The 23,238-nt window shown below is 41.0% G+C and overlaps 1 protein-coding gene across 1 annotated transcript; it reads right to left on the bottom strand.

Moving 5' to 3' along the window:
* Window positions 1-19,103: 19,103 nt before the first annotated feature.
* si:ch73-109d9.3 (zinc finger protein 813) lies at window positions 19,104-23,191 on the bottom strand. The gene is made up of 5 exons (XM_047579114.1): window positions 23,119-23,191; window positions 22,357-22,713; window positions 22,129-22,280; window positions 21,912-22,017; window positions 19,104-21,277 (listed from the first exon to the last, which is right to left on the bottom strand). The coding sequence occupies exons 2-5, from the start codon at window positions 22,658-22,660 to the stop codon at window positions 20,082-20,084; spliced, it is 1,758 nt and encodes a 585-aa protein (XP_047435070.1). The 5' UTR covers window positions 22,661-22,713; window positions 23,119-23,191; the 3' UTR covers window positions 19,104-20,081.
* Window positions 23,192-23,238: the final 47 nt, after the last annotated feature.

The raw sequence follows: 23,238 nt of genomic DNA on the forward strand, positions 1-23,238 counted from the left end.
TGGTTAGAGGACTGACTAGAAATACCAGTTTTTAGGTTTATTTTCCTTTTGGGATTTGATTACACTTGATGATGATTGCTCCCCAGAGTGTGAACCGTAGATTTTTTTTTTTTTTTTTTTTTTGTGAGTCGCTGATCTTTTCTGTAGAGCCACCAGCAGTTCAGAGTTGCCTGTGTGTGTGTTATGCTGAAAAATACCCCCACAGAGATTGGCACAGGAATGTGGTATTTGTGGTTTGGACTAGCCTGGATGTCAGCACAACTTCCCCTGCCCATCAGTTTTTTTTTTGCAATATAACAATGGTTTGGAGGTTGAGAACTGATTACACGGGAAAAATCTGCTGCACCAATCAGATCTTTTGGTCAGGCTTTATGCAGTGATAAGCAGAGGAGAGACCGAGATATCTGAGAGCCGCGGAACTGACTTTGTTTACAACAAAAGGGTTTAGATTAGATGCAGTACTATACGTATGCACACAGAGGCATTCCTTTTTGTGTATTAGGTGAAACACGCCCCATAATCAAATCCATGTTACCATACTCATATTCTGATAAGTTGATTCTGTTGGTAAACTAAAACCAGCAAAACAAAGTCATAGGTTACTAATTTATATGTATTCATATGTACACTATACATGTGTTTAGAGTTGTCTAGCAAATGTTAGCATGCCAGCGTCTAAGTAAGATGTTAAGTAGTGTTCAAAGAAGAGCTGCTCTTGGCAGGTTGGTGTTAGTATCATAACGTTGTTAGTGTTAAAAAAGAGGCTCTAAAAAGAGCTATTGTTTACAATTTGTTTTTGTTTTTTACATTTCCACAGAATACAAAGCTGTTACGGGGATAAAACTGTGTTTCTGAAGATAACAATAAGTGCAATTTTTGCATGTTCTCCCTGTGTCTGTGTGGATTCTCTTCGGGTACTCCAATTTCCTCCCACCTCCAAAGACATGCTCGTTAGACTGATTGGTGACTCTATATTGACCCTAGGTGACCCAGCAAGCCCTGTGACCCTAGTGAGGATTAAGCAGTATGGAAGATGATATATATATATATTTAAATTGATTGTTTCTGTGTCAGATGCCAGTTTGATCATATTGACAAGGAGGTAGTTAAACAGAATAATACGACTGCCACAGCGATGACAGTGGCAACAGCAGCTGCTGTGTTTCGTCACTGTGGGTGTGTATGTGCATCCAGATAAACAGGGGGAATTAACAAGTCAAAATGGCACTTTTCAGCAAACTGGATCCCTCGCTACCAGCAGAGGACATTTCCGCTTCCAGAGCAATCCTAAAGTTAGCTCCTAAGGAAGAGTGTGGGCTTGTGTGTTGTAACTCAGTGACACTACACACATTAATCTTTAAATTCTCTGTGCTGCAGTTTGCGTGGAGCAATAATTGTTACCACCAAGGATTTCCAGTGTCACATGTGGAAGGGGAGATGAGAGATGAGGTTCGAGGGTCGCAATTTTAGCCTGTAAATAGAAAAGTCTAACACACAGTCTCACACACACACACACACACACACACACACACACACACACATGCAGACACAACATTGTATTGAGCTGAACAATGAGCAGTCCTCTCTGAACTTTGTGCAAATACAGTGGTCATGACAACAAGAAAACCACCTCAGACTTGCACAGAGGAATTTGGGTCAGTAACAAAATTAAATCTGGTCTACAAAACGGATCCATTCACAACTTCTCATCTTCTATAACCGCTTGTCCTCTGGAGGGTCGCAAGGGTTGCATTGGGTCTATCACAGGGCTAACACACAGAGACAAACAACCATTCACACTCACACCTAGGGCCAATTTACTATCACCTATGAACCTAATGAGCATGACTTTGGATGGTGGGAGGAAGCCGGTGTCCATCCACAACTTCTCCACATAAATAACATACCACACCTAAAGAGTGTTTGATTTATGTCAAGGGAACAAATGGAGAACTATGTATATTCAAGCCCATACAAAGAGATGCATGACCAGAAATACTATGAGGTAAATATGATGAATAATCCAATAGGAAGGCTGAAGGGCCAATCACTTGATTTAAAGTAACATGGGCATGCGTGGAAATCAACTTAAAATTAGTGTCTTGGTGAAGAAATGGTGAAGAAATATGTCTCTCCACACACATCCCATGTTGTGTTATCAAAAGATTTTCTTTTTCTAGTTTAGACTTTTCTGATATAATTGTGTATGAGTTTCACTTTTGGACATTTATTCAGTTTGGGTTTTGTTCTGCATTTGTCCTGTTTTACTTTGACAGTTTCTTCTCTGCTTCATATTTTGTTCACTTCCTGTGTTACTTGTACCTGTGTCTTTACCTCGTGTTTCTCCTCCTCTGTGATGGTTTTATCTGCCCGCTTTAGTTGGTTAGTCGTTTCTGTATATATGATATGTTTCTGTTCCTCCTTCCTTCCTTCCTTCCTTCCTTCCTTCCTTCCTTCCTTCCTTCCTCAGTTCACCTTTGTTCTTCCATGGACGTTTTAATTGCATTTTTGCTTGTGATTCCATGCATTATTTAATTGTGTTTTGACATCTTTAGGGATTTCTGTATTATTTATATTGAACCACTTCTTGTTGGATTACCTCTTGTTGAACTCTGTTTGGACTACATGCTTTGACTGTGACAGTATTAAAGTGATTATTTTTTTGTAATTCTGCCCGCCTCCTTCTGTGTGTCCTATGATAGGGTCTTTCTCCCATTTCAGCTGCAGGTCCAAACTATATATGATACAAATTTGGTCTAGACAGTATTTGTATCTGTCCATTTTAGTGCCACCTGTAATTTACTGCTGACCTGAGGCAACAAATATTGCCCTAGGTCAGTAGTACCCAACCAAAAAGTTTGAAACTGGCAGGGTACCAGACCTCCAGAAGGCATAAAATGTTGAGGGCATATTACATGACATCCTATTTAAGACCCTGTGTCCCTGTCAAAATCTATTTTCAGGAACTTAAAGCTGCTGATTTTTTTTAGCGAGAAATAGCTAAACTTATAATAATGGTTTATGTTACTGTTTTGATATCGTCAACATCTGAGTGTATGGTTACCAATTTGGAGTCATCAGGCCACCAGAAGTCCCTTTTAAACCCTCTTTTGGTGTCCATCAGCTCCCAAAAAATATAAATCTTTCAGTTTTTTCATTTAATTTCTGCATAATTTCTCTATGGTCACCCCAGAAGTCATCTTCAGAATCAGAGTGCTCCTTCAGCCCACTGCCTGCTTTATCAACTTCTACATTATCCTGTAGACCTTGGGAGATCCTGTCCCCATCTACCTTCATCATTTGAGATTTAACTCTTTGACACCGTCAGCTTCTGCAACACAATGTATACAAATGATTAAGAGAAAACCCTTCTGGCTCTTTAATTAATTTCAAAGACTTAATTAAAAGGAATCTCATTCACCTGAGCTGATCCATGCCAAAATGTTCTCTCCAGAGTACATAAGAAAATATAAAGACAGTACGTCCTTACCTCTCAAGTAAGCAGAAAAAAATAATATTTGGGCTACTGTGTTTTTTCTTATATTAAAAGATTTTTACTTTGTCCATCCTTAGGTACACACACACACACACACACACACACACACACACACACACACAGTAAAGCAGGTTATGAGATTTCCAAAGCTTCTGTGCGACTTGAAGGACAAACAAGCATCCAACTGTGAGACTAGCAAGAAAAAAGATTCCAGCACGGCTATTATGACACTCATACAGTGGTGAAGATGTGTGTGACTGTCCATTGGCAATGACAATGTGAATCCCCGTAGGTAGTCATGACTCTCTCTCGCCTTCTCTCACACATGTGTGTGGAGAGCAGTGGGTGAACAGAAGTACATTTTTCTTTTAATAAATATCTCCCAGTGTCAAGTGGGCAATTTTTGTCCTGTTCACAGAATACTGAAGAGACGTGCCTATTTGTGTCCAGAGACGGTAGCGACAAAGTATTTTATCTTCCCACTAGGAGTTTCCCTAAATGGCACTAGATGTTGCTAAGCATTTGAAACCTATTTAAGAAGCTACTGAGAGCAATATTTATTAATACCTGAGGGGAATTCTGAGAAATCGTACAGCCTTAATGTTCCTTTCAAGCAAGGTTGCCGTGTTAGTCCTACAGGTGAAACTGAGAGAGAATTAAATGACTGTATTGGTATGACATGTGTAGATAACCATATCAAAAAGTGTTAAAACAAATATAAAAACATATGCACATTAAATGTTTATAGTGTGAGCATTTTTTGGTATTTCAAGTTTCCTTTTAAATACAAAAAAAGAAAAAGAAACCTTTTAATTATTTGGTTTAAAATTAAAAGAGAAAGTTAGTATTAGATTTAACTTAGTTTTTCTAAATAACAAAAAAGTGCAACAAATCAAAAACATAGCATTTTTTTTTTTCTTTAGCATTTTTGGTTTTTGCTCATTAAATTGCAGAGTAGTGCTATCATGGTATACCAGTATTGACGATAATTGTGGTGTTGAAAATGTGTATGGTAATAACATATACAGATCCGGTGCCACTTGAACACAGTGTGTGATCTACATCTGTTTTCCTCCATTCCACTGTTGTTTTGAGTGGAATTCGACTCCCAAAAGAGAAGTGGATGTTGCCGTTATTATCTACGTTTTTGTTGATATCATGATAATATCAGTATCGTAACATTTTTTGTCCACGATAATTGTGAAGTGAAAATCTGATATGGTGACAGCCCTATTGCGGAGTCTAAAACCAAACTTGGAATACCAAAAAGTACAAAATGAACTGAACCTCTTCACTCTGTCCCTCTGTGGTGTAGAGCTCAGTCTAGATCACTTAGTTCCTTCAGTCACAGAGTCTGAGGGGAGGAGCTTGATGTTTGATGAGAACTCTGGAATCAGCTCAAAGTTATTTATTTTGAGTTAATAAAAGAATGTGTGTGTGAGTGTTAACACAACATTGTTATTATTTTTGTCAGTTTTCTCTTTACAGACTCTGGAGGGCAGAAGATTCAGAATGAACAGCTGATGATTCAAAGACGTGTGGTGTTTACTTGGTGTTTTTAGGTGTCTCTTGAAAAATGTGTTGGTCCTGATTGTTTTGCTCTGAGCTCACAGTCAGTGACGCTTGTTTATCTCAGACTGATGCCACCAGAGTCTCCAACATCCACATGTCAGTCCATGAAGAGTCCAGACTTTATCCTCTAGACGTGAGTGATGAATCTGGACCTTCAGACACAAAGTAAGAGAACTGCTAGAACAGGCTGGAACAGTGTTTAATGTTGAGGACCTGCAGCTTCCTGTTTCTTCTTTCACATCAGGTTAATAATATTGACATCATCTGTGTAATTTAGTCTTTTTTTTAAATCATAACAGCTGCATTTGAGGAGAAATGAAGGCACGAAAAAGGAAGCTGCATTCATTTATTTCAGCTATGGTGAAGAGAAGTTAAAAAAAAGACAAAGGGCTGTGTTCCTTTGCTGCAGCTCTGTCACATGACTCACGTGTCTCCTTGTTCACTTTGTAACACATGAATCAAGTTAAAAAACTTTCATTTGTTATCATCTGTTTCTGTTATTTTCATGTGGTGCTGGTGGGAACTGGTGGAATGAAGGATCCTGTGCTTTCCAAGTCACCTCACTCTGGACTGAGGGAGTCCAGAGGGTTTCTGTGTAGGTCTCTGGAGAGATGGGAGAGTCCAGGAGGGTAAAGGTGTCCCAATAGAGGAGCTAAGTCAAAGACAGGGCACATAGTGTGAAAGAACAGTCAAGCCCGTCTAGTTTCTTGAAGAATGTAGCTCACTATGATGTTGGCGCTTAGCAGTAGCCGACTCTACAACAGATGCAGACAGCTAATCAAATATTATGGAAAATACTGAGCTGCAATGAAAACTAAAATGTATGTGACTGCAGCCAGGATGTCACAAAACTGCTGAACTGTTTGAATCACTGTTGCATGATTTTTTTCAGAAAAAAAAAAAAAACTTCAAATGAAATATGACCTCAGTGTGATTGAGTGAAAGTTAAAAAATCAGCTGACTAGAAAAGACTGCAACTGAAGACAGAGTCTACAGTATCCAGTTGTCTGTCTATGAAGAGTGATTAGTCCAGAGATATTTCTCCAGGCTTCAGTAAAGAACCCGGACACTCACACACCACAAAGTAAGAGAACTGCTTGTAACTAATTTATGACACATTTTACCACACTTCTGCCAGCTCCAGCATATTTTCTCTCTGTGACAGTTGATTCAGTTCTTCTAAAATTTATTTTCTAAAAAATATTTGTGACCATCTCATTATTTGCAGGCACCGTTTGTGTGTGTATTGCTACTGAAATAACCTTTATCTCAGAGTTTATAAGTGATCGACGAGAATAAAATTATGCTGAATTTTGTAGAGGTCAGCGCCATAGACAGAGAACAGAGTCTACAGTATCCAGCTGTCTGTCTGTGATCAGTAAGAGTCATCAGTCCAGAGATATCTCTCCACGCGTCAGTGAATAACCTGGACCCTCAGACACAGAATTAAGAGACCATTTCTGACCTGATGGAAAATAATGGTTTTAGGATGGAGAAGAAATGTTATTTTGAAAGATGCAGACATTTTAGTGCAGGTAAGAGCCTTGTCTGGGTGTCAGAATCTGTAAGTGCTCATGATATTTCTGAGAATCTCCATTTCAGAATGACCATTTATCAGTATTTAAATATGTTCTAATGTTGAAGACTGTAAAAATGTACTACGAGTCACTACTGTAGTAGCTCAGCTGCAAATCCACTAGTATGGATGGACTGAACTGCAGTATTCTCATCCTTGCATAGCCAGTGTGTAGCAACTAGCCAGTATAGTTAGAATGTGATTTTTATATGATCAGTAACACTCTTCCTAACCCAGTTCAGACTGAACTAATGCCAAACAGAAAACTAGCCACACCTTTCCTGTTCTCTGTGAGGGTCTGACCTGACCTTCTAGACTGTGTTGTTAAATGTTGATACGTTTCACCAACAATCTGCAACTGATTTTAGTGATGGGAATAATGTGTTGACAGGGAAAGGAAGAGTATTCATGTTTCGCTGGAGGACCAGCTGCCCTGCTGTGCTTTGTGTCAGGACGTCCTGAAGGATTCAGTCTCTACCAAGTGTGGACTACAAACAGGCAGTCAGAGCAGCACTGCACAAAGTAAGACTGTACATCTGCCTGCTAATGGGCCCTTTTCTGGAAACCTGTTGATTAATACAGACACATTGTTGTATTTGAGAGCAAGTGAATTTGGGATCACAACAAATACCATTCTAAATTTACTCTCAGTGAAATTTCACTGCATTGTTTCATCTCAGAGTAGTAACAGCAGGACAGAGAGGAGTAAAGCTGTGCCTTACAGAGAACAAGAACCAAACAAACATCCACTGGGGAAAACTGCATCCAAAAAGAAAATGCAGAGCATTCGTCACATGATTAATATATATAAAAAAATATTTTATTGGTGAATGACTTTTAAATATGACAGTGCAGAAGAAACAACCCCAGTGAGCTGTTAGATGAAGAGCTGCACAAGAACTGCCTCTTCTGCATGATTCAAACAACCCGGGGGCTGAAAGAAGCAAGATCATGTTGCCCCCAGAAATGTGCTATTATGAGAGCAATATTTTTTACATTTAAAAGTCAGTTTCTGTTCTTTGTGACTTCAGACAGGGATAACTGTTTTCTTTTTGTTTGACATTTGTTTTTCCAGCAGTTGTTGGTATGCAGGAGGTTTAGATGAACATATGATCAGTCTGAAAAGGACATATAAATGTGTGACTGAAGAAACTGATGGAACAGAAGTCCAACCCTCTTCAACAGGATCAACACTGAGCTCTACATCAAAGAGGTTAATACCCAACATGAGATGAAGCCGCTTGAGACAGCTCCCAAGATGAAAGCCCTCCATGACACGCCAGTCGAGTCCCACAACATCTTTAAAGCCTTACCTCACCAACAGAGAAACATCAGAGAGGTTGTCACCAATGGCATCGCTGACATTGGAAAAACCTTCTCAGTGCAGAAGCTCTGGAAAATAAAGAGTTCAATGTAGTGATTGTGCTTTCATTCAGAAAGCTGAACTTGATCAAAGGTAGTATAGTCTTCCCGGGCTGCTTCATGTTTTCTATCCAACATTACAGAAGGTTGCAGCAGAGAATATGTCTTTCTGTAAACTTGTGTAAACTCTTTGACGACCTGGATGAAAGCAGACTTTCAGTGAGGTTCTGTCTGATGTCATGCAGAAGGCATCAGTGAACGTGTTGCTGACAAACATCATCAAGGGGAAACTGCTTCCCTCAGCTCTGGTCTGGATCACTTCCCGACCTGCAGCAGCTAATCAGATCCCCCCTACATGTGTTGACAAGGTAACAGAAGTACGAGGCTTCACTGACCCCCAGAAGGAGGAGTACTTCAGGAGGAGGTTCAGTGACGAAGACCTGTCCAGCAGAATCATCTCCCACACCAAGACCTCCAGGAACCTTCACATCCTGTGCGGAATCCCAGTCTTCTGCTGGATCACAGCTACAGTCCCGACCACAAGGCAAGGAGGCGAGCTGCCCAAGACCCTGACTGCCATGAACTCACATTATGTGGTGGTTCAGACAAAGAGGAAAAAGAACAAGTATTATGAGGGACAAGAGGCAAGGCCACAGGATTTGATGGAGGCTGACAGGGAAGTTCTTCTGAAGCTGGGGATGCTGGCGTTTGAACATCTAAAGAAAGTAAACATCATGTTATACCAAGAAGACCTGGAGCACTGTGATCTTGATGTGACTGAGGCTTCAGTGAATTTTGCACTGAGATCTTCATTAGAGAGAACGTGAGATTACAGTCTACTGCTTTGTTCTTTTAGATCTCCTTCAGGCTGTATGCACAACATCATTTGTAATGCTTTACCATTTAAACAAAACCTTCCCATTCAATCAGAAATCTATGAGATATCCTGGGTTCAGTTAACGCATCATGTTTGTATAGAAAATATTGACAGGTAATTAGTTTATTTTCTGTAGCACTCTGCAGCAATCATCAGATTTCCCCTGTGTATAGATGTGAATAGTTGTACTTGACAGCAAAAAGAGACCATTTCTCCAATCATCAACTGCTCACTGAGTTCAGCTTATTCTAAATCTTCTGGGGTCAAACTTGTCTCATCGACAAGATGTCTTCATTCTGACTGTGTGGATCAAATCACACTGACAGTCTGTGGACACTATGGGAGCATAAATGTAACACCATTTTCCCTCCTTACTCTGCAAGATTAAAGCTGAACAAGCTATGTTGAGCTATGAGAGAGACAAAGTCATTGTGTCATTGTCAAGAACACACAGTGCTCTTGACATGATCATCTCACTGTGTTTTATAAGCAGTCAGTCTTTATCTTGAATGTAAATGGCTTCATTTTACAACAGGTGTTGTATGTTTTATAATCACAGACTTATTGGATATCGACTCTCAGAGCCTCACTGTGAAGTGGTGGCCTCAGCTCTGAAGTCTAATCCTTCCTATCTGACAGAACTGGACCTGAGAGATAATAACCTGAAGGAATCATCTGTCTGCAACTGTCTGCTGGACTAAAGAGTCCAAACTGTAGACTGGAGACTCTGAGGTCAGTTCACTGTCTGTAGCTGTTAGCTAGGTTTTCTTCATTCATTCATTTCAATTCATTTCCTGATCATGTCATATGTTCCTTTAACTGATAAATGTTCAGCATTTCAATTCCTTTTCTCACATTTTTTGTTTATTCCTTGTAGCTCCAAATAGAAAAATAAAAATGAAATGAAAAATGTGAGCAAGGTTTATTTAAAGGCCTAACAGGAGTGGATGATGAAAGCCTCCAAAGGTTCGTGTTGTGCTGAAGTGAAGATGAAATCAGTACTGATGAGGTTGTAGAGTTTGTGAGCATGTGAATGAGACTGTTGAAGATCAGATGATAACAGATAAAAGCAGTCTGCGGAGAAAGTCTGACAGAGAAATGTTTCAGAGAAAGAAGAGAAAGACATGAAAAGAAACTTTGATGAAGGTGAAGTTAGGAAGAGTGAGGATGTTGATGGGATCAGAAGCTGTGGTGAGGTGAGTCCTAACACAGGTCCAAACATCACAACCACTGATGGGAATAATTAAAATAAACGGCGTTATTATTATTATTTTTTTTCCCGGTAACGGGTAATCTAACTAATTACTATTTCCATCGTTATAACGCCGTTTCCGTTACTGGAAATTAAATGGGGCGCCTTACAGATTAAAGCTGTCTGTTATCATCCGACCTTGTTCCCAGACAGATTTTTCAATCAAACAAATCAAATGTGTTGTTACACGATCGTTAATGGAAGCGCACAGGTGAACGGCGACTGTGTTTATGTACAGCTTGTATAGCGATGTCTCCCACACTTTTTAATGATCATGGCAGCGCTCTGCATCCGACAAAAGGGGGATTTGGCGGCAGTTATTGCGAACTGTGCAGGATACAGTGATTTATTCTGATATCACCAGCCTTTTGAAGGATCGGGGGTTTGACGGGGCCATTCTTCAGGTCATCAACAAACTGCAACTTTATCTGCAATGTACGCGATGATGTATGAGGGAGAAAAAACAGCAGCTCTCACAGCGGGAGGTCCGCAATAGTTACTTTCCCCGGTAACTAGTTCCCTTTATAGTGGAGTAATACAGTTACTACCTTAGTTACTTTTTGGGAGAAGTAACTAGTAACTATAACTTCTTACTTTTTAAAAGTAACGTGTCTAACACTGCGACTGACATTAGCTAACGATAGCATAATTTTTAAGTGTACACCTATCAACTATCAGGGTCCCACAGCTTTCCATGTTTGTACACCTGTTTTATGGCCTGAAGCCATAAATTTCTACATTTTTATCCCTCTCTGTTAAGGAGAGTTTTATCTGTGTTTTGAAGAACAATACACATTGCAGCAACTTCTCCTTTGTTTTAGTCATGGTGACGTCATTATGGCTTCAGTCCCAGTCCCATTCATTCATAAGGGGGCGTGAAAGTGACGTCATGATGCCGTCTTCATGGCGTCATCGTGATGTCATCAAGCCCGCCAGGCGGCGTTTTTAAATAGGACCTTCCTCTGACTTGTTTCTCACACCTGTCAACCCCAGTGGCCAGGCGATCAGCCCACTTGGCTGCAGCCGGAGGTCTCGGCCTCCTCAAGCCACCAAGCTGACGCTTTATGGTGTAGCTCTCAGCCTTTCCACTGGAAGGCCTTAAGTGGCCCTTATAGTATTCTTATACTATAATAATGGGCATGTTCTCTGTGCCTGCTGGATTTCCTCAGGTTAGGTTAGTTTAGGTCAGGTTAAGTTAAGGTTACGATGTCATTGTGGTTGTGAATGAGTGCGTGAATGTGTGACTCTTGTTGTGTGTGGGCCAGTTGTGTTGTTGGGTTTGTGGATGAAGCGTGTGTTGGAAATGTTGGTTGTGCAGGGTTGCGTTCCCACAGTTGGTCATTGGTCATTGTTGGTGCATGTGCTGTGTGTTGGAAATGTTGGTTGTAAAATTGGTCATAGGTGTTGCATGGGTTACATGTTGGAAATGTTGGTACTGCAGGGTTGCGTTCGTAGAGGTTAATTGTAAAATTGTACAGTGTTAATCAGTTCTTCTGTGTGTGTGTGTGTGTGTGTGTGTGTGTGTGTGTGTGTGTGTGGATTACCTGTACCTGCTGCTTTCTGGCCTCACGTTTGACTGCTCCCAGGAAGCCTCTGTCAGATTATCCTCAGCAACTATGTGGATCAGTAAACTGTTTGTGCAGTCTGGACTTGCAATACTCCACAACTGAGCTCCTGCAGTGACGCATCCACCTATCCAAGCCTCCACTGGCACTACAACTCCACCTGGACATACACTCCCAGACAAAAGTTTGGACACACTTTCTCATGGACCATAGGAGAACACACAGAGGGGACGAAGTCTGGTCTGTCTTTGTCATGTGAAGCCTCGCCAACAAAGATATTAGAAGAAGTAAAGCAGAACCGTGGAGGTAACTTGGCAGCCCCTGAAATGTACAACTAGCATTGCGTTATGCATTAGCATTAAAACCAGGAATTTTCAATTCAGACGAGAAAATCAATAAAATGGACACATCAAGACTTTTTCACTGCAATACTATAATAATGCAATGCAATGCAATATATAATATTGCACGTGTGACACGTGTATGCACATGTTTACGCATGTGTATATGTGATGCGTATGCACGAATAGTAATAATTTCTCATATCTATGGATCTAGCAACTATGGAATGCTCGCTGCACAACCGACGCACTAAGACCACTTATTTTACCACTATATTTTGTTATTATATTACAAAATTCTATTTTTTATGATGACGGTTTAATATTTTTTTCACTTCTGGTTTGGGGCCTCTGACAGTCAGGGGCGCTTGGAATAATCCTAACTTCCTAGCCCCCAAAGATACAGCAAGACGTCTTCTTGACAGTGTTCGCCTCAGGCTTCGCCCTGTTTTCCCTCTAGGTAACGTTGTGACGTCATAATGAACGTAGGTCATGAAGGGGTCTATATTTGATCACATGCCCTGTGATCAAACCCATACACACCCACACACAGACAGACAGACCATACACTCAGTGTATGGGGCGTGTGAACCGTAGCACAGACTCAAATATCTTCTAGTTATGCTGCTCATTGGAACCTGACAAAAGGTTGAACTAATTTCCAGAGTTGAGATGACTATAAAGGCTGAGCCTCTGTTTTTCAGCCTTGACCCAGGAATTACTTACAGAGCTCTACTGGAGAGAAGAGAAGAACCAACACCATACCAGACTTAAAGTTAAAGTTTCATCATTGACATTTTAACATCTGATCCAAAATAACAAAAAGACAAAGTCAGTCAGGTCATTTAAACAAACATTTCTGATGTTAGATGTTTATTTACATATTTTATTCTTTATTCAGATTTAGTCAATGGAGTTTGTCAGAGATCAGATGGGGTTCTCTGGGCTCAGCTCTGATTGTCCAACCCCTCCCATCTGAAACATCAGATATATATATAATGTAATGTTGACAGCTTTTTTCCTGGTCAAGCTCACATGTTCAGGTGCAGGTGTCTGAGATGTGTTTAATGTGTCAGCTTCCTGGTGTTTCATCATAATCCAGTCACATTTAATTTGGGAAACTTGCTCCAATCCACATATCAGTCCATTCACACACCTCTCACTGTCACATATCACTGTCTGTACAAGGCATGATGATGATCCACAATAACAGAAAGACAAAGTCAGTTTGCTTATGTTAACACAACAGACATTTTATTTTTTATTCATATTTAGTCGATGCAGTTTGTCAGAGATCAGCTGTGATTCTCCGGGCTCATCTCTGAAGTCCAACCGCTCCCATCTGAAACATCTGGACCTGAGAAAAAACAATCTGCAGGACTCTGATGTGGAGCAGCTGTTCTTACTGTGGCCACAGTATAAACTGAAAACTCTGTTGTGAGTAGCCCATGCAGTCCATGCTGCTTTCAGCAGTATTATCCTAAACAGTCATCCAATCAGATGAACCAGAGGCCTGTAATGATCGTGATCTTGTAATGATGTGCTTGTGTCGAGGAAATAAAGTTCGATTCTAGTTGATAACCTTACAAACCTTCCATCAGCATGTCCTATCATCATATCTGATCTCAGACTGTTCTCTTATTTCAACAGTACAAACTGATCACAGCTCTGAGATCAGTCTGACTGAAGACTACACATCACAGAAACCATCATTACATCTAATAACCATGGGCTCTTTCTATAGAGCAGAACCTCCATTCAGCACATATGTATTTGCTCCAGTGCTGTCCTGAATAGCTGAAGTCTCTGGTGCTCTTTAAACTGGATGTGCTGCATCACTGGCTGACAGGTAATGAAGGGAGTCTCTGGAAACACTAATTTATCTTCTCTGTTCTTTTTTTATTTCTACAGATGACACAAGCTTGTGTATGTATGAGCTAAGAGAGGATGAGCAGTGGCCTGATGATCCAGACTTGAAGCAGCAGCAGCTTGTGTGTAGACTCTGACTACAGATAAATGCTGCAGAATAAACCACAAATTCAGCAGAAACATGAGCTAAACACACACATTATATTCACAGTTTCAGTTTTACTGACTCATCACAACATGTGTTTCTGTTCCTGCTGTTTTTGACCTTGTGTCTGCTGTTGGTGACACTGTAATACTTGTAAAACTTTTTGAACTTTTTGCTTTAGTAGATGTGAGTTAACTCTGGATCTCATTCTGTTTTAAAAAGTGATGGCTGATGCATTTGCATCATTTTCATCCACTTTTGAATGTGATATTAATCTTTAATACTTTAAGTAAGCCTCCCATATTAATACAACTATAAGTTCCAATTAGTTGTCCCACTGCCCTAAGAGACAATGCACAATCCACAGACACTGAACGGTCACACAGACGTTAAAGATACTACAACTACATCAGTGCTCAGGTGTCTCTGGTGGCCCAGATGTTCTCAGACACTATCAGCACCCCCATATCAATAACCGTTTTTCATCTTTATTTCCACCTGTCTCTACACTTTATGCCGTCATCATTACAAAATACCAAATTAGCAACTGTTTCTTGTTCTCTTCTCTTTGTTTACCTCTACTTCCTGCTTTTTATATATTTTTACTTTTTTGTTTTGTTTTTGTCATTTACACTGGACTGTCAATTATAGACATTATAGAGGTGAATTATCCACAGATACTGGGCCATACCATTTTTTTTTTCATTGTTAACTAAGCACAGCCACACCACTGTCTGATTAATTTATACAGTACGTGAACTGACCACGCTGTCTGGCCAGTCCCTCTTTTTATAGAAGTGAACTCATCACAGATACTAGAAGTCCCACAACACCCTCTGGAGCATCCCACTGTTTTATAGACAGTGAACTAACTGCAGATGGTGGAAATTCACACATATTGGACTTACCCACTGCTTTTAGAGAAAAGGACAAGAGAAAATGACAGTCACAATGACACTTGGCAATCTGTTTGTTATTTCCACAAATGGGAATAAAAGTTTCCACTGAAAATACATGAAAGTTCATTCTCTTCTACTGTAGAAACTTTTGTGAAACACTGAGGTATTGTATTAAGTACGGCAGACTATTTTACTGGAGGTAAAACAAACAGAAGGAAGATTGCTTGTATTTCAAAAGCCATTAGACTGGAGATTCAGATTCTTTTGTGCCTTATGGATGTTTTTGGCTATTTATGGACTGAGCGCTGTTTTTTGACTGTGTCATCTTTTGATTATTTCTTTTTAATGTGCTAAGAAATTGTGCAATTGTTTCCTGTAGAGGAAAAAAAAATATTTTTTGAAATATGTCCCGAATAAAAAGCCATTTACAACTGAAGAGGCAAAAAGTCCAGTTCCCTTTGTTTTAGCTTTGTTCTGGATATAATATGACCTGAGTGACTGAGAACCTTACGTGGTTTCTGATGACCTGATGTGATCTGATGTGGCCACAGCTAGAAACCTAGAAGCCAGCCCAACCTACGTCCCCAGCCAGCCCACAAACTTTCTGCACTGGACAGATGGTCTGGAGTGGCTCTGTAGGGAACTAACTGTGTCCTGGCAAAGATCTGCTGGCCAGGCCAATCAAATCGTTTAGATAGGCTTGATGTGGTGACGAGCAGAAGAGAAACTGCAATGTATTTTGTATCTGTATCTGAGCACCACGGGGATGAATTTATTTAAAACTATTTGGATTTATGGTTGTAGGAATGTCCAAATGAACTGAACTAATCAACCTAACCAGCATGTCTTTGGAGGTGGGACGAAACCAAAGTACCCAAAGAAAACCCACACAGACACAGGGAGAACATGCAAACTCGAACCAGCAGCTGAATGGGCTCCACTTCCGTGCTGAGATGTGAATCTCTCTATAAAGAAAACCGAGCTCTCACTGAGAATATACTCTGGATGTTTGTGAATGGCGCCCTTGTTCATAGCATCTTAAGAAAAACAGGGAAAGAAGTCATGACTGCATGGCTGCACTTTTTCTTTCACACACAAAGAATAAGAAGACGAAGCTCAAGGACTTAAACCCTGCCGTCAATGGACTTAATGGACTTCCCACAAATGAGAATTAAAGTTTTAATGAAAAGCACTTGAGAGTTCATGCTCTTCTGCTTCAACAGCCATTATGAAACATGAAGGCGTTGTGAAAAAGGCTCACTCACCATGGGACTCTTTACATAAATCTTCCACTGTTACCTGGTAAACATTGAATATAATACTGGGATGACTTGACCCAGAAGAGAAAAGCAAAAGTTTCTTTTAAAGTGCAGCTACCCAATTCAAGTGGGAAGAGTCATTATTAATTCAAGTGAAATGCTGCTAATACTATTCAGCCATGTAAAAAACAACAACAACAACAACCAAACAAACGTGTGTAAAGTGGTTGATAGTGCACTTAATAATAGGAAAATATTGTGAAAATTGCATGAAAAATATATCTGGCCTTTCTGCTGTGGTTAAACTTTAAAGCCTGTGATGTGTTAAGAAAAATTAAATGCAGTGCAAGGATATGATTATAATGTGTTATATGATATGATGATCATTAAACAGAAATATGTTTATGTAGTACTGTGAAAACATAGAATGAGGAATGTCTCATGTAGAAGGGCATGTGTGATGTAGCGTAAGGGCACATACTATGTTGAAGATAGTTACACAGCGTCTTTCTAATAAACTTTAAAAAAATAAACTTAAAAGAGGATTAAGAAATAAGTGTGTAAAACAAGCAAGAATGACTTTAAAAAATTAAGAACAAAAGGAAATTATGGAGCTATTGGTTTAAAGTAAACCAGAATGGCTCTTAAAAAAAAAAGAAGAAAGAAAAGGCAGTATGGAGACGTACCTAGATGGTACAGAAAACCGAGATCACAAGGCTCACGAGGCCTGAAGCCTCAGCAACAGTGAGCAAGAAGATTTGTAATGGTGTAACTGGCTAATGTAAAGGGGTGATACAGGGTGTTTTGTGGTGAAACTTGTGTACCCTTTAAGACTGCTCTCCTTTTTTGCCCGCACTAAAGACCATTCTGATGCTCTGAACTCTGACTCCTGATAACTTTTGAGACCCCTAAGAGAAGACTTTTCTGAGCTGGACTGGACAACAACTGAGAGCCTCTTCTGATAAAGACCACAGATTTAACACAACACTGCGTGGAGTTTCCATGTTCTACCTGTGTCTGTGTGGCTTTTCTCCGGTTTCATCCTACCTCCAGTGACATGCTGGTTAGGTTAATTGACTCTAAATTGACACTAGGTGTGTGTGTGTGAGCGTTTGTACAAATGATGTTTGCCTCTGTGTTAGTCTTGTGATAGACTGGCGACCTGTCCAGGGTGTACCCTGCCTCTCAGCCAATGACACTTGGGACAGGCTCCAGTAACCCTCGCGACCCTATAGTGAGGATAAGTGGTAGCAGAAGATGAGATGAGATGACCTGAGAACCTTCACAGAGATGTGTTAGCTGGTGTTTTCCGGACCTATCCATCCACCTTGACCTCCTCCTTACATGGTTTCTCACAAACTTTCCGGACAGGTGGTCTCAGCTGGGAGCTGATTATGTAATCAAATCATTAAGGTGGGCTTCATGTGGTGATGAACAGGAGAGAAACTGCAACGTAGTCAGGCAGAGCATCTGAACACCGCAGTGCATGGTTTCACCATAGTGAAATCCAAATGAAGTGTTACAGGAGTTTTCTTACAGTCAACAGGACACCTGGGGGTTCAGTGTCAATATCTTGCTCAAGCATATGTTCAATAAAAGCTGTCAGTTCGTACGGTCTTGTAATCATCTTTTAGCGCTCCATGACTGTCCGGCTCCACTAAGTCTATTCAGCCTTAACCTCCTCCGTATGTTTTCTTTTCTTTTTTTATAGTAAATCCATATAAACGGCAGCTCAGATTTAAGTAGCTTTCTGACGTTGCCAAAAGAAACGCTTAACAGACTCATCCCTCCGCACAGAAACACAGCCTCCCAATTCTCAAAACGCATCGTCTTAGTGAGTTAAATGATTCCCTGAAGAGCCCAGAAAGAGAGTCGGTACAAAGAACAGGAAACGTGTCCAAGTGAGGAAGCTACAGAAAATGAGAAAAGAAAATGAAAGAGTCTTGCTGGCTGTTATTTTTATGAGGTAATTAAACATCTTCAGAAGGGACGCTTACATTCGGTTAGGAAAAAGGGACCCGCATATGCTTCATGTCTCAAATGCACAGCCGGGAGGTACATGTTGGCCAACATACAGCAACATGTGGATGTATAGTGAGCACTCCCACACGTTCAACTGACTATAGTCACTCGTCTCATATCCTCCCACACAGCGAACACTATCTATTTCTCTCACTGCAGCTAAGTACTATTTCTCTGTTGCTCCTCACAGATAACTTCTCTTTTTATTATTATTGGGTTCAAACATCAAAAAGGAGAGATATCATCTTGAACAGAAGCACTGCTTTAATGCACATTTTCTCTCTCCCTCTCGTATACACACACACACACATACACAGATAGAGTTTAGACTCGGGTGGCTTTTTCCTCACCTTGAAAATAAGATTAAATTGTTATCGGATGTACCACCTGCACGGTGCTGCTCTGACTCTAACTGCAGATACAACACATCCGGCTTAATCCTGAGCAAAAGATTCGCAACACACACTGAGCTTGAGCACACGGAATGACTAAAGCTGTGCCTACAGGAACTTGTTTAAATGGACTGTTATTCTAATGGAGGTGTTTTCTTTATGAGTGCCTCTCTGTTGCATTGATACATCAGAAGCCAGCGGGAGAACAAGAAATGATCACAAACATCTCTACTAACGTGTGAAATAAATTGGGAGGAAAACTGACACCTAGTGGTCTTTCAAAATACTACAGTACTGGTATAATTACTCATGATACATATCATTTATAGGGTGTCAAACTTAAGAAGTCCTACTTCTTCTAAGATCAGCTGATTCAAATATAAGCAAAATCCCTCTAGAGGACAAGCGCCTATAGAACACGAGAATGACACTTTGCTTGTTATCAGAATATTGTTAAAGACGTCAAAAAATGTCAATAAACGTTAAGAAATTTTATTTCTTTTATTTTTTCTACATTTTATCTGTGATTGTGGTTAAGAGCTATGATATAATAAATTAACAATTAAATTGGGATAAACCAATTGAAATTTCAAAAGCTGAACCAAAACCAAAATCCTTAAAACAGTTGAGAAGCATCCTGTTAAATGTTGGAATTAAATGCAAACGTTTGTGAAGGAGAATTTGAGGATTTCAGTACGGGGTCAAGTGATAGAGAGGGGGGAAAAAAACAACAAAAAACACTATAACCAATCAGAGCAACAAAACATGTGACGTATGCCTCTCAACAAATGCCTTAATCATCTTAAACAGTTTGTCCTTTACAGTTATTTTGCTTTCAAAATGTTTTTTTTTTACAACAGGGGCAATTACACGATCTAAATGTTTTGTTGTGAACAGAATAAGCTGTAAGACTACACCCCTGTCACTCCTCTGTCACCTCCACGTCACCACATAAAACCATCCCAAACTACTCTGATCGACCCAGAGAACTTCAGCTTCAGTGTAACTACTACTACTACTTCTTAAATTAATTCTGATGTTCTGTTTCATTGAATCGAAAGGAAATTTGAATCATTTTTGAAGAACAATCCTTTTGATAAATGCAGGCCCTGATCCACGGTTGTACACTGCAGTCAATGTAACAGAAGAACCTGACTTTTCACATAACAGTCATTTATTGACTAAAAGTGGCAACCGAACTATCATTGTGCGTAACACACCTCAAAACTTCAACCTTTAATAACACCAACACACCTTCATAAATTACTAGATGAACCTTCCTGGAATGCACAGAAGAATCTTGGACAATCACATTGAGACGAGTACACAGAGGCAGTCTTGCATTGCATCAGGCAAACAGTACTGGACTGCAATGTAAACTCTTAACAACGACAAAAACACACACACACACACACACACACCAAAGTAGTCTCTTTTTCACCAACTGTCCTTCATCATACATCCAGATGGATCCTCTGGTGGCGTTTCAGGTTGCACTTCTGAGTGAAGCATTTGCCACAGGCCGAGCAGCAGTACGGCCTCTCTCCAGTGTGGACACGTCTGTGAGCTTTCAGGTTGCTCAGCTTGGTAAAGCTGCGGCCGCAGAGCGAGCAGCAGAAAGGCCGCTCGCCAGTGTGCGTCTGCAGGTGGGCCTTCAGGTTGCTGGGGTGGGGAAAACACTTGCCGCACTGGCCACAACACAGGAGGTGCCTGGGGCCTGCATGGGAGTCTGGATAGGCTGCGGCGTCGCCCTGAGGAGAGTTTGCAGAGTGATGGTGGGATCTGATGCTGCCCCACGGGACACCGGTCCGATGAAGCGCTGAAGTTTGTTTGTTGCCGGACTGAGTTGGTCGTTGAACTCGCTGGACGGCAGGAGTAGGAGCTGCTTTGGATGTGGAGGGAATTCTGTTGAGATTTAAGTTTCCAACCTGAGAGCGAGCCATGGCCAGAGATGCAGACGAGCTATTTACAAATGTGTGAACGGGCTTTTTCATCGGTCGGTGGACATGATGTATGGCTGCATGCAATCTGTGGCCTGCACCCACTTTAGAATGCAGCCTCATAACGTCCTGCAGAGTGGCTTTATGGGAAATGTGGTTTGATCTACGTGTTAATGAACTCAACCTCTGCTGCCTTCCTGAACTTGAGAAACACGCCAGCCCCGGCTTTGTTATTTTCTTTTCCACATGATTGCTTTCCTCATCCCCATCAGAACCAACAACAACTTCCTCCTTAATAGTCACACCCAACGTATTGCCATGTTGCAGTCTTTCCTGAGGGGATGCTGAAGACGGGATATGATCTCTGCTTGCAACAATCTGAACAACTGCTCTGGCAGTGTCAGACAGCTCGTACTCTGTGCACTTTACAGGACCTTCGCTTTTGACAGGATCACGCTCCGTTTCTGCTCCAAGTCTGTGGTTCTGCAGCAATCCAGCTGCTGTGACAGTCAGGCCTGCCCAACTGTTCTGTTCAATTTCCAAAGCTGAAGCTTGCAGTTGATCCGTAGCTGTCTGTGTATTGCTTTCAGAAAATCCATAAGCAGTAGATATTTCTGGGTCTTGCTTAACAACAGTCCTCAGTATTTCCTCGTCTGTTTCTTGTGCTTCAGTCACTTCACTAGAGCTGTCCGATTCGAATCCTGCTTCGTCTGGAAGGATTAATCAGAACAAAACAAAAGTTACAGCAATAACTTAGCAAAATATGTAAGTAAGGATCTCTTTTGAATGACAAAATAGAAACTTTTAATGTAACTCTTCTAAATAGATTTATTAATAGTGAGTAAAGCCATACTGTATAGAAACAGTAGATATGATATAGATAGTAGGGGTCGACCAATTATCGGCCTGGCGGATAACCGGCTGATATTTGGCATTTTTGGGATCATCGGCATCAGCTGTTTTTTTCGCAGATAACCGATAAAATTGATGCAGCCGTCTCTCTGCCTGAGGTCATCACTCTCTTGGCTGTGTAACAATATCCCGCCCACAGCCCTCACTGATTGGCTACTTGGCACAAGTGAGTCAGTGACAGCCAATCAGCACTGAAGCCTCTACATGCAGTGCCACAGACAAGGAGGAGAAGTGGACGACATTCTTTCTAATCCTTCAAACTCTAAATTTTGACACCAAAATTAGAATTTTTACTGCAAATGAATATTGGTTCTACATATCGGCTATTGGTTTCACTTGGTTATTAATAATCTGTATCGGCTATGCAAAATCCATATCGGTCGATCCCTAATAGATAGACAGAAACATAGAGAGCGTCTTCACAACACTTACCATCAAGTGTACCGCTCCACCCTCCCAAATGCAACGAAGAATAAGACGGCTGAGGTTCTTCCTCCTTCATGTCCACAGCTGCCATTTCATCTTCTTCTTCTCTTGCCTAAACAGGAAACACTGTTTTATTTCACTTACTCAGAGTTAATTTGCAAAATATATCGACATGCTTCCAAGAACACATAATTCACCCTTACTTTACGTTAACATAACGTACATGATGTGATTGTGACTTCCTTTCAGGGCTCTGGTCGGCTGCAGGATTTTCAGCCTCCTGTTGTGACTCCGATATGAGGTCTTGCCTGCAGCTCGTTATCCATCTTTCACCAGTATCTCCCTCTTTTTTCACACTACAGCCCCTCAACACATCTGAAAAAGAGAAACCCTGTTATAATACAAGACAGTCATCAATTTCTCTTCATCTCTCGTGGGTGGTCGTGCTTACCATCCTGCTGGCCTTCCGCCATTTCTTCAAAAGCATCAGCGGACAGCTCCACATCATCCCTTGCACAGTCCACACACCTTCCAGTTTTTCTTCCCTCTTTCCCTCCTTGGTCAATGAATTTGCTCTCAGTCCAGTGCAGCTGCATCCTGAGGGTCGCCACCTCCTGACTCCGGCGCTTCACCTCCTCCAAGAAGACGTCCTCCACCAGCCTGGTGACCTTAAACATTGCCGTTTTCAGCACAGCCTCCATCACATCAGAGAGCTGGGTCTGAAATGTGGCAAAGAGGGTGTCCGTGTCCGACATGATGACGACGTGCGCCGTGTGACAGTGGCTACACACTGGAATACACGCCGTGTCTTTGTGTAGAAGAAAAATAAGTCCTGGTTTAAATGTTGTGCTTGGAAAACTCTGCCAGATGTTCTTGAAGACTGCACGCCATCGTCGCACTCTTTTCAGGGAAACATTCACATAGCGTTGAAGGTATGTCAACTGACGAGCAGCAACACGTATTTATGAAACTCTACGCGTTTGAAGATGTAATAGCGTGATGTTTACTCGCGAGAAATAAAGTGAAACTGTCTACGAGCTAATACGTCACCTTAGCTTAACGGTAGCATTGTATGCTAACGATCATTTGCATGAAACCGTAACAAGTCGAACTACAGCTGCTACAAACTACACTCGAATCTAACCGTGGGTGTGTTTAGGCGTGGGCGTTTGTTTGCGACATTAACTAGCTAAACCGATCAATGCTTACGAACCATTAAACCGAGGAAGCTGCAACTCAACCCGCTCGTGATCCCTCTTGTTGCTCGTGGTGTCACACGTAGTACGGTGGCCTCATCTGGAGACACGGAATTACAAAACGCGTTTTAGAAAAG

This window comes from Mugil cephalus, chromosome 2, assembly GCF_022458985.1.
Source record: "Mugil cephalus isolate CIBA_MC_2020 chromosome 2, CIBA_Mcephalus_1.1, whole genome shotgun sequence".
NCBI lineage: Eukaryota > Metazoa > Chordata > Actinopteri > Mugiliformes > Mugilidae > Mugil > Mugil cephalus.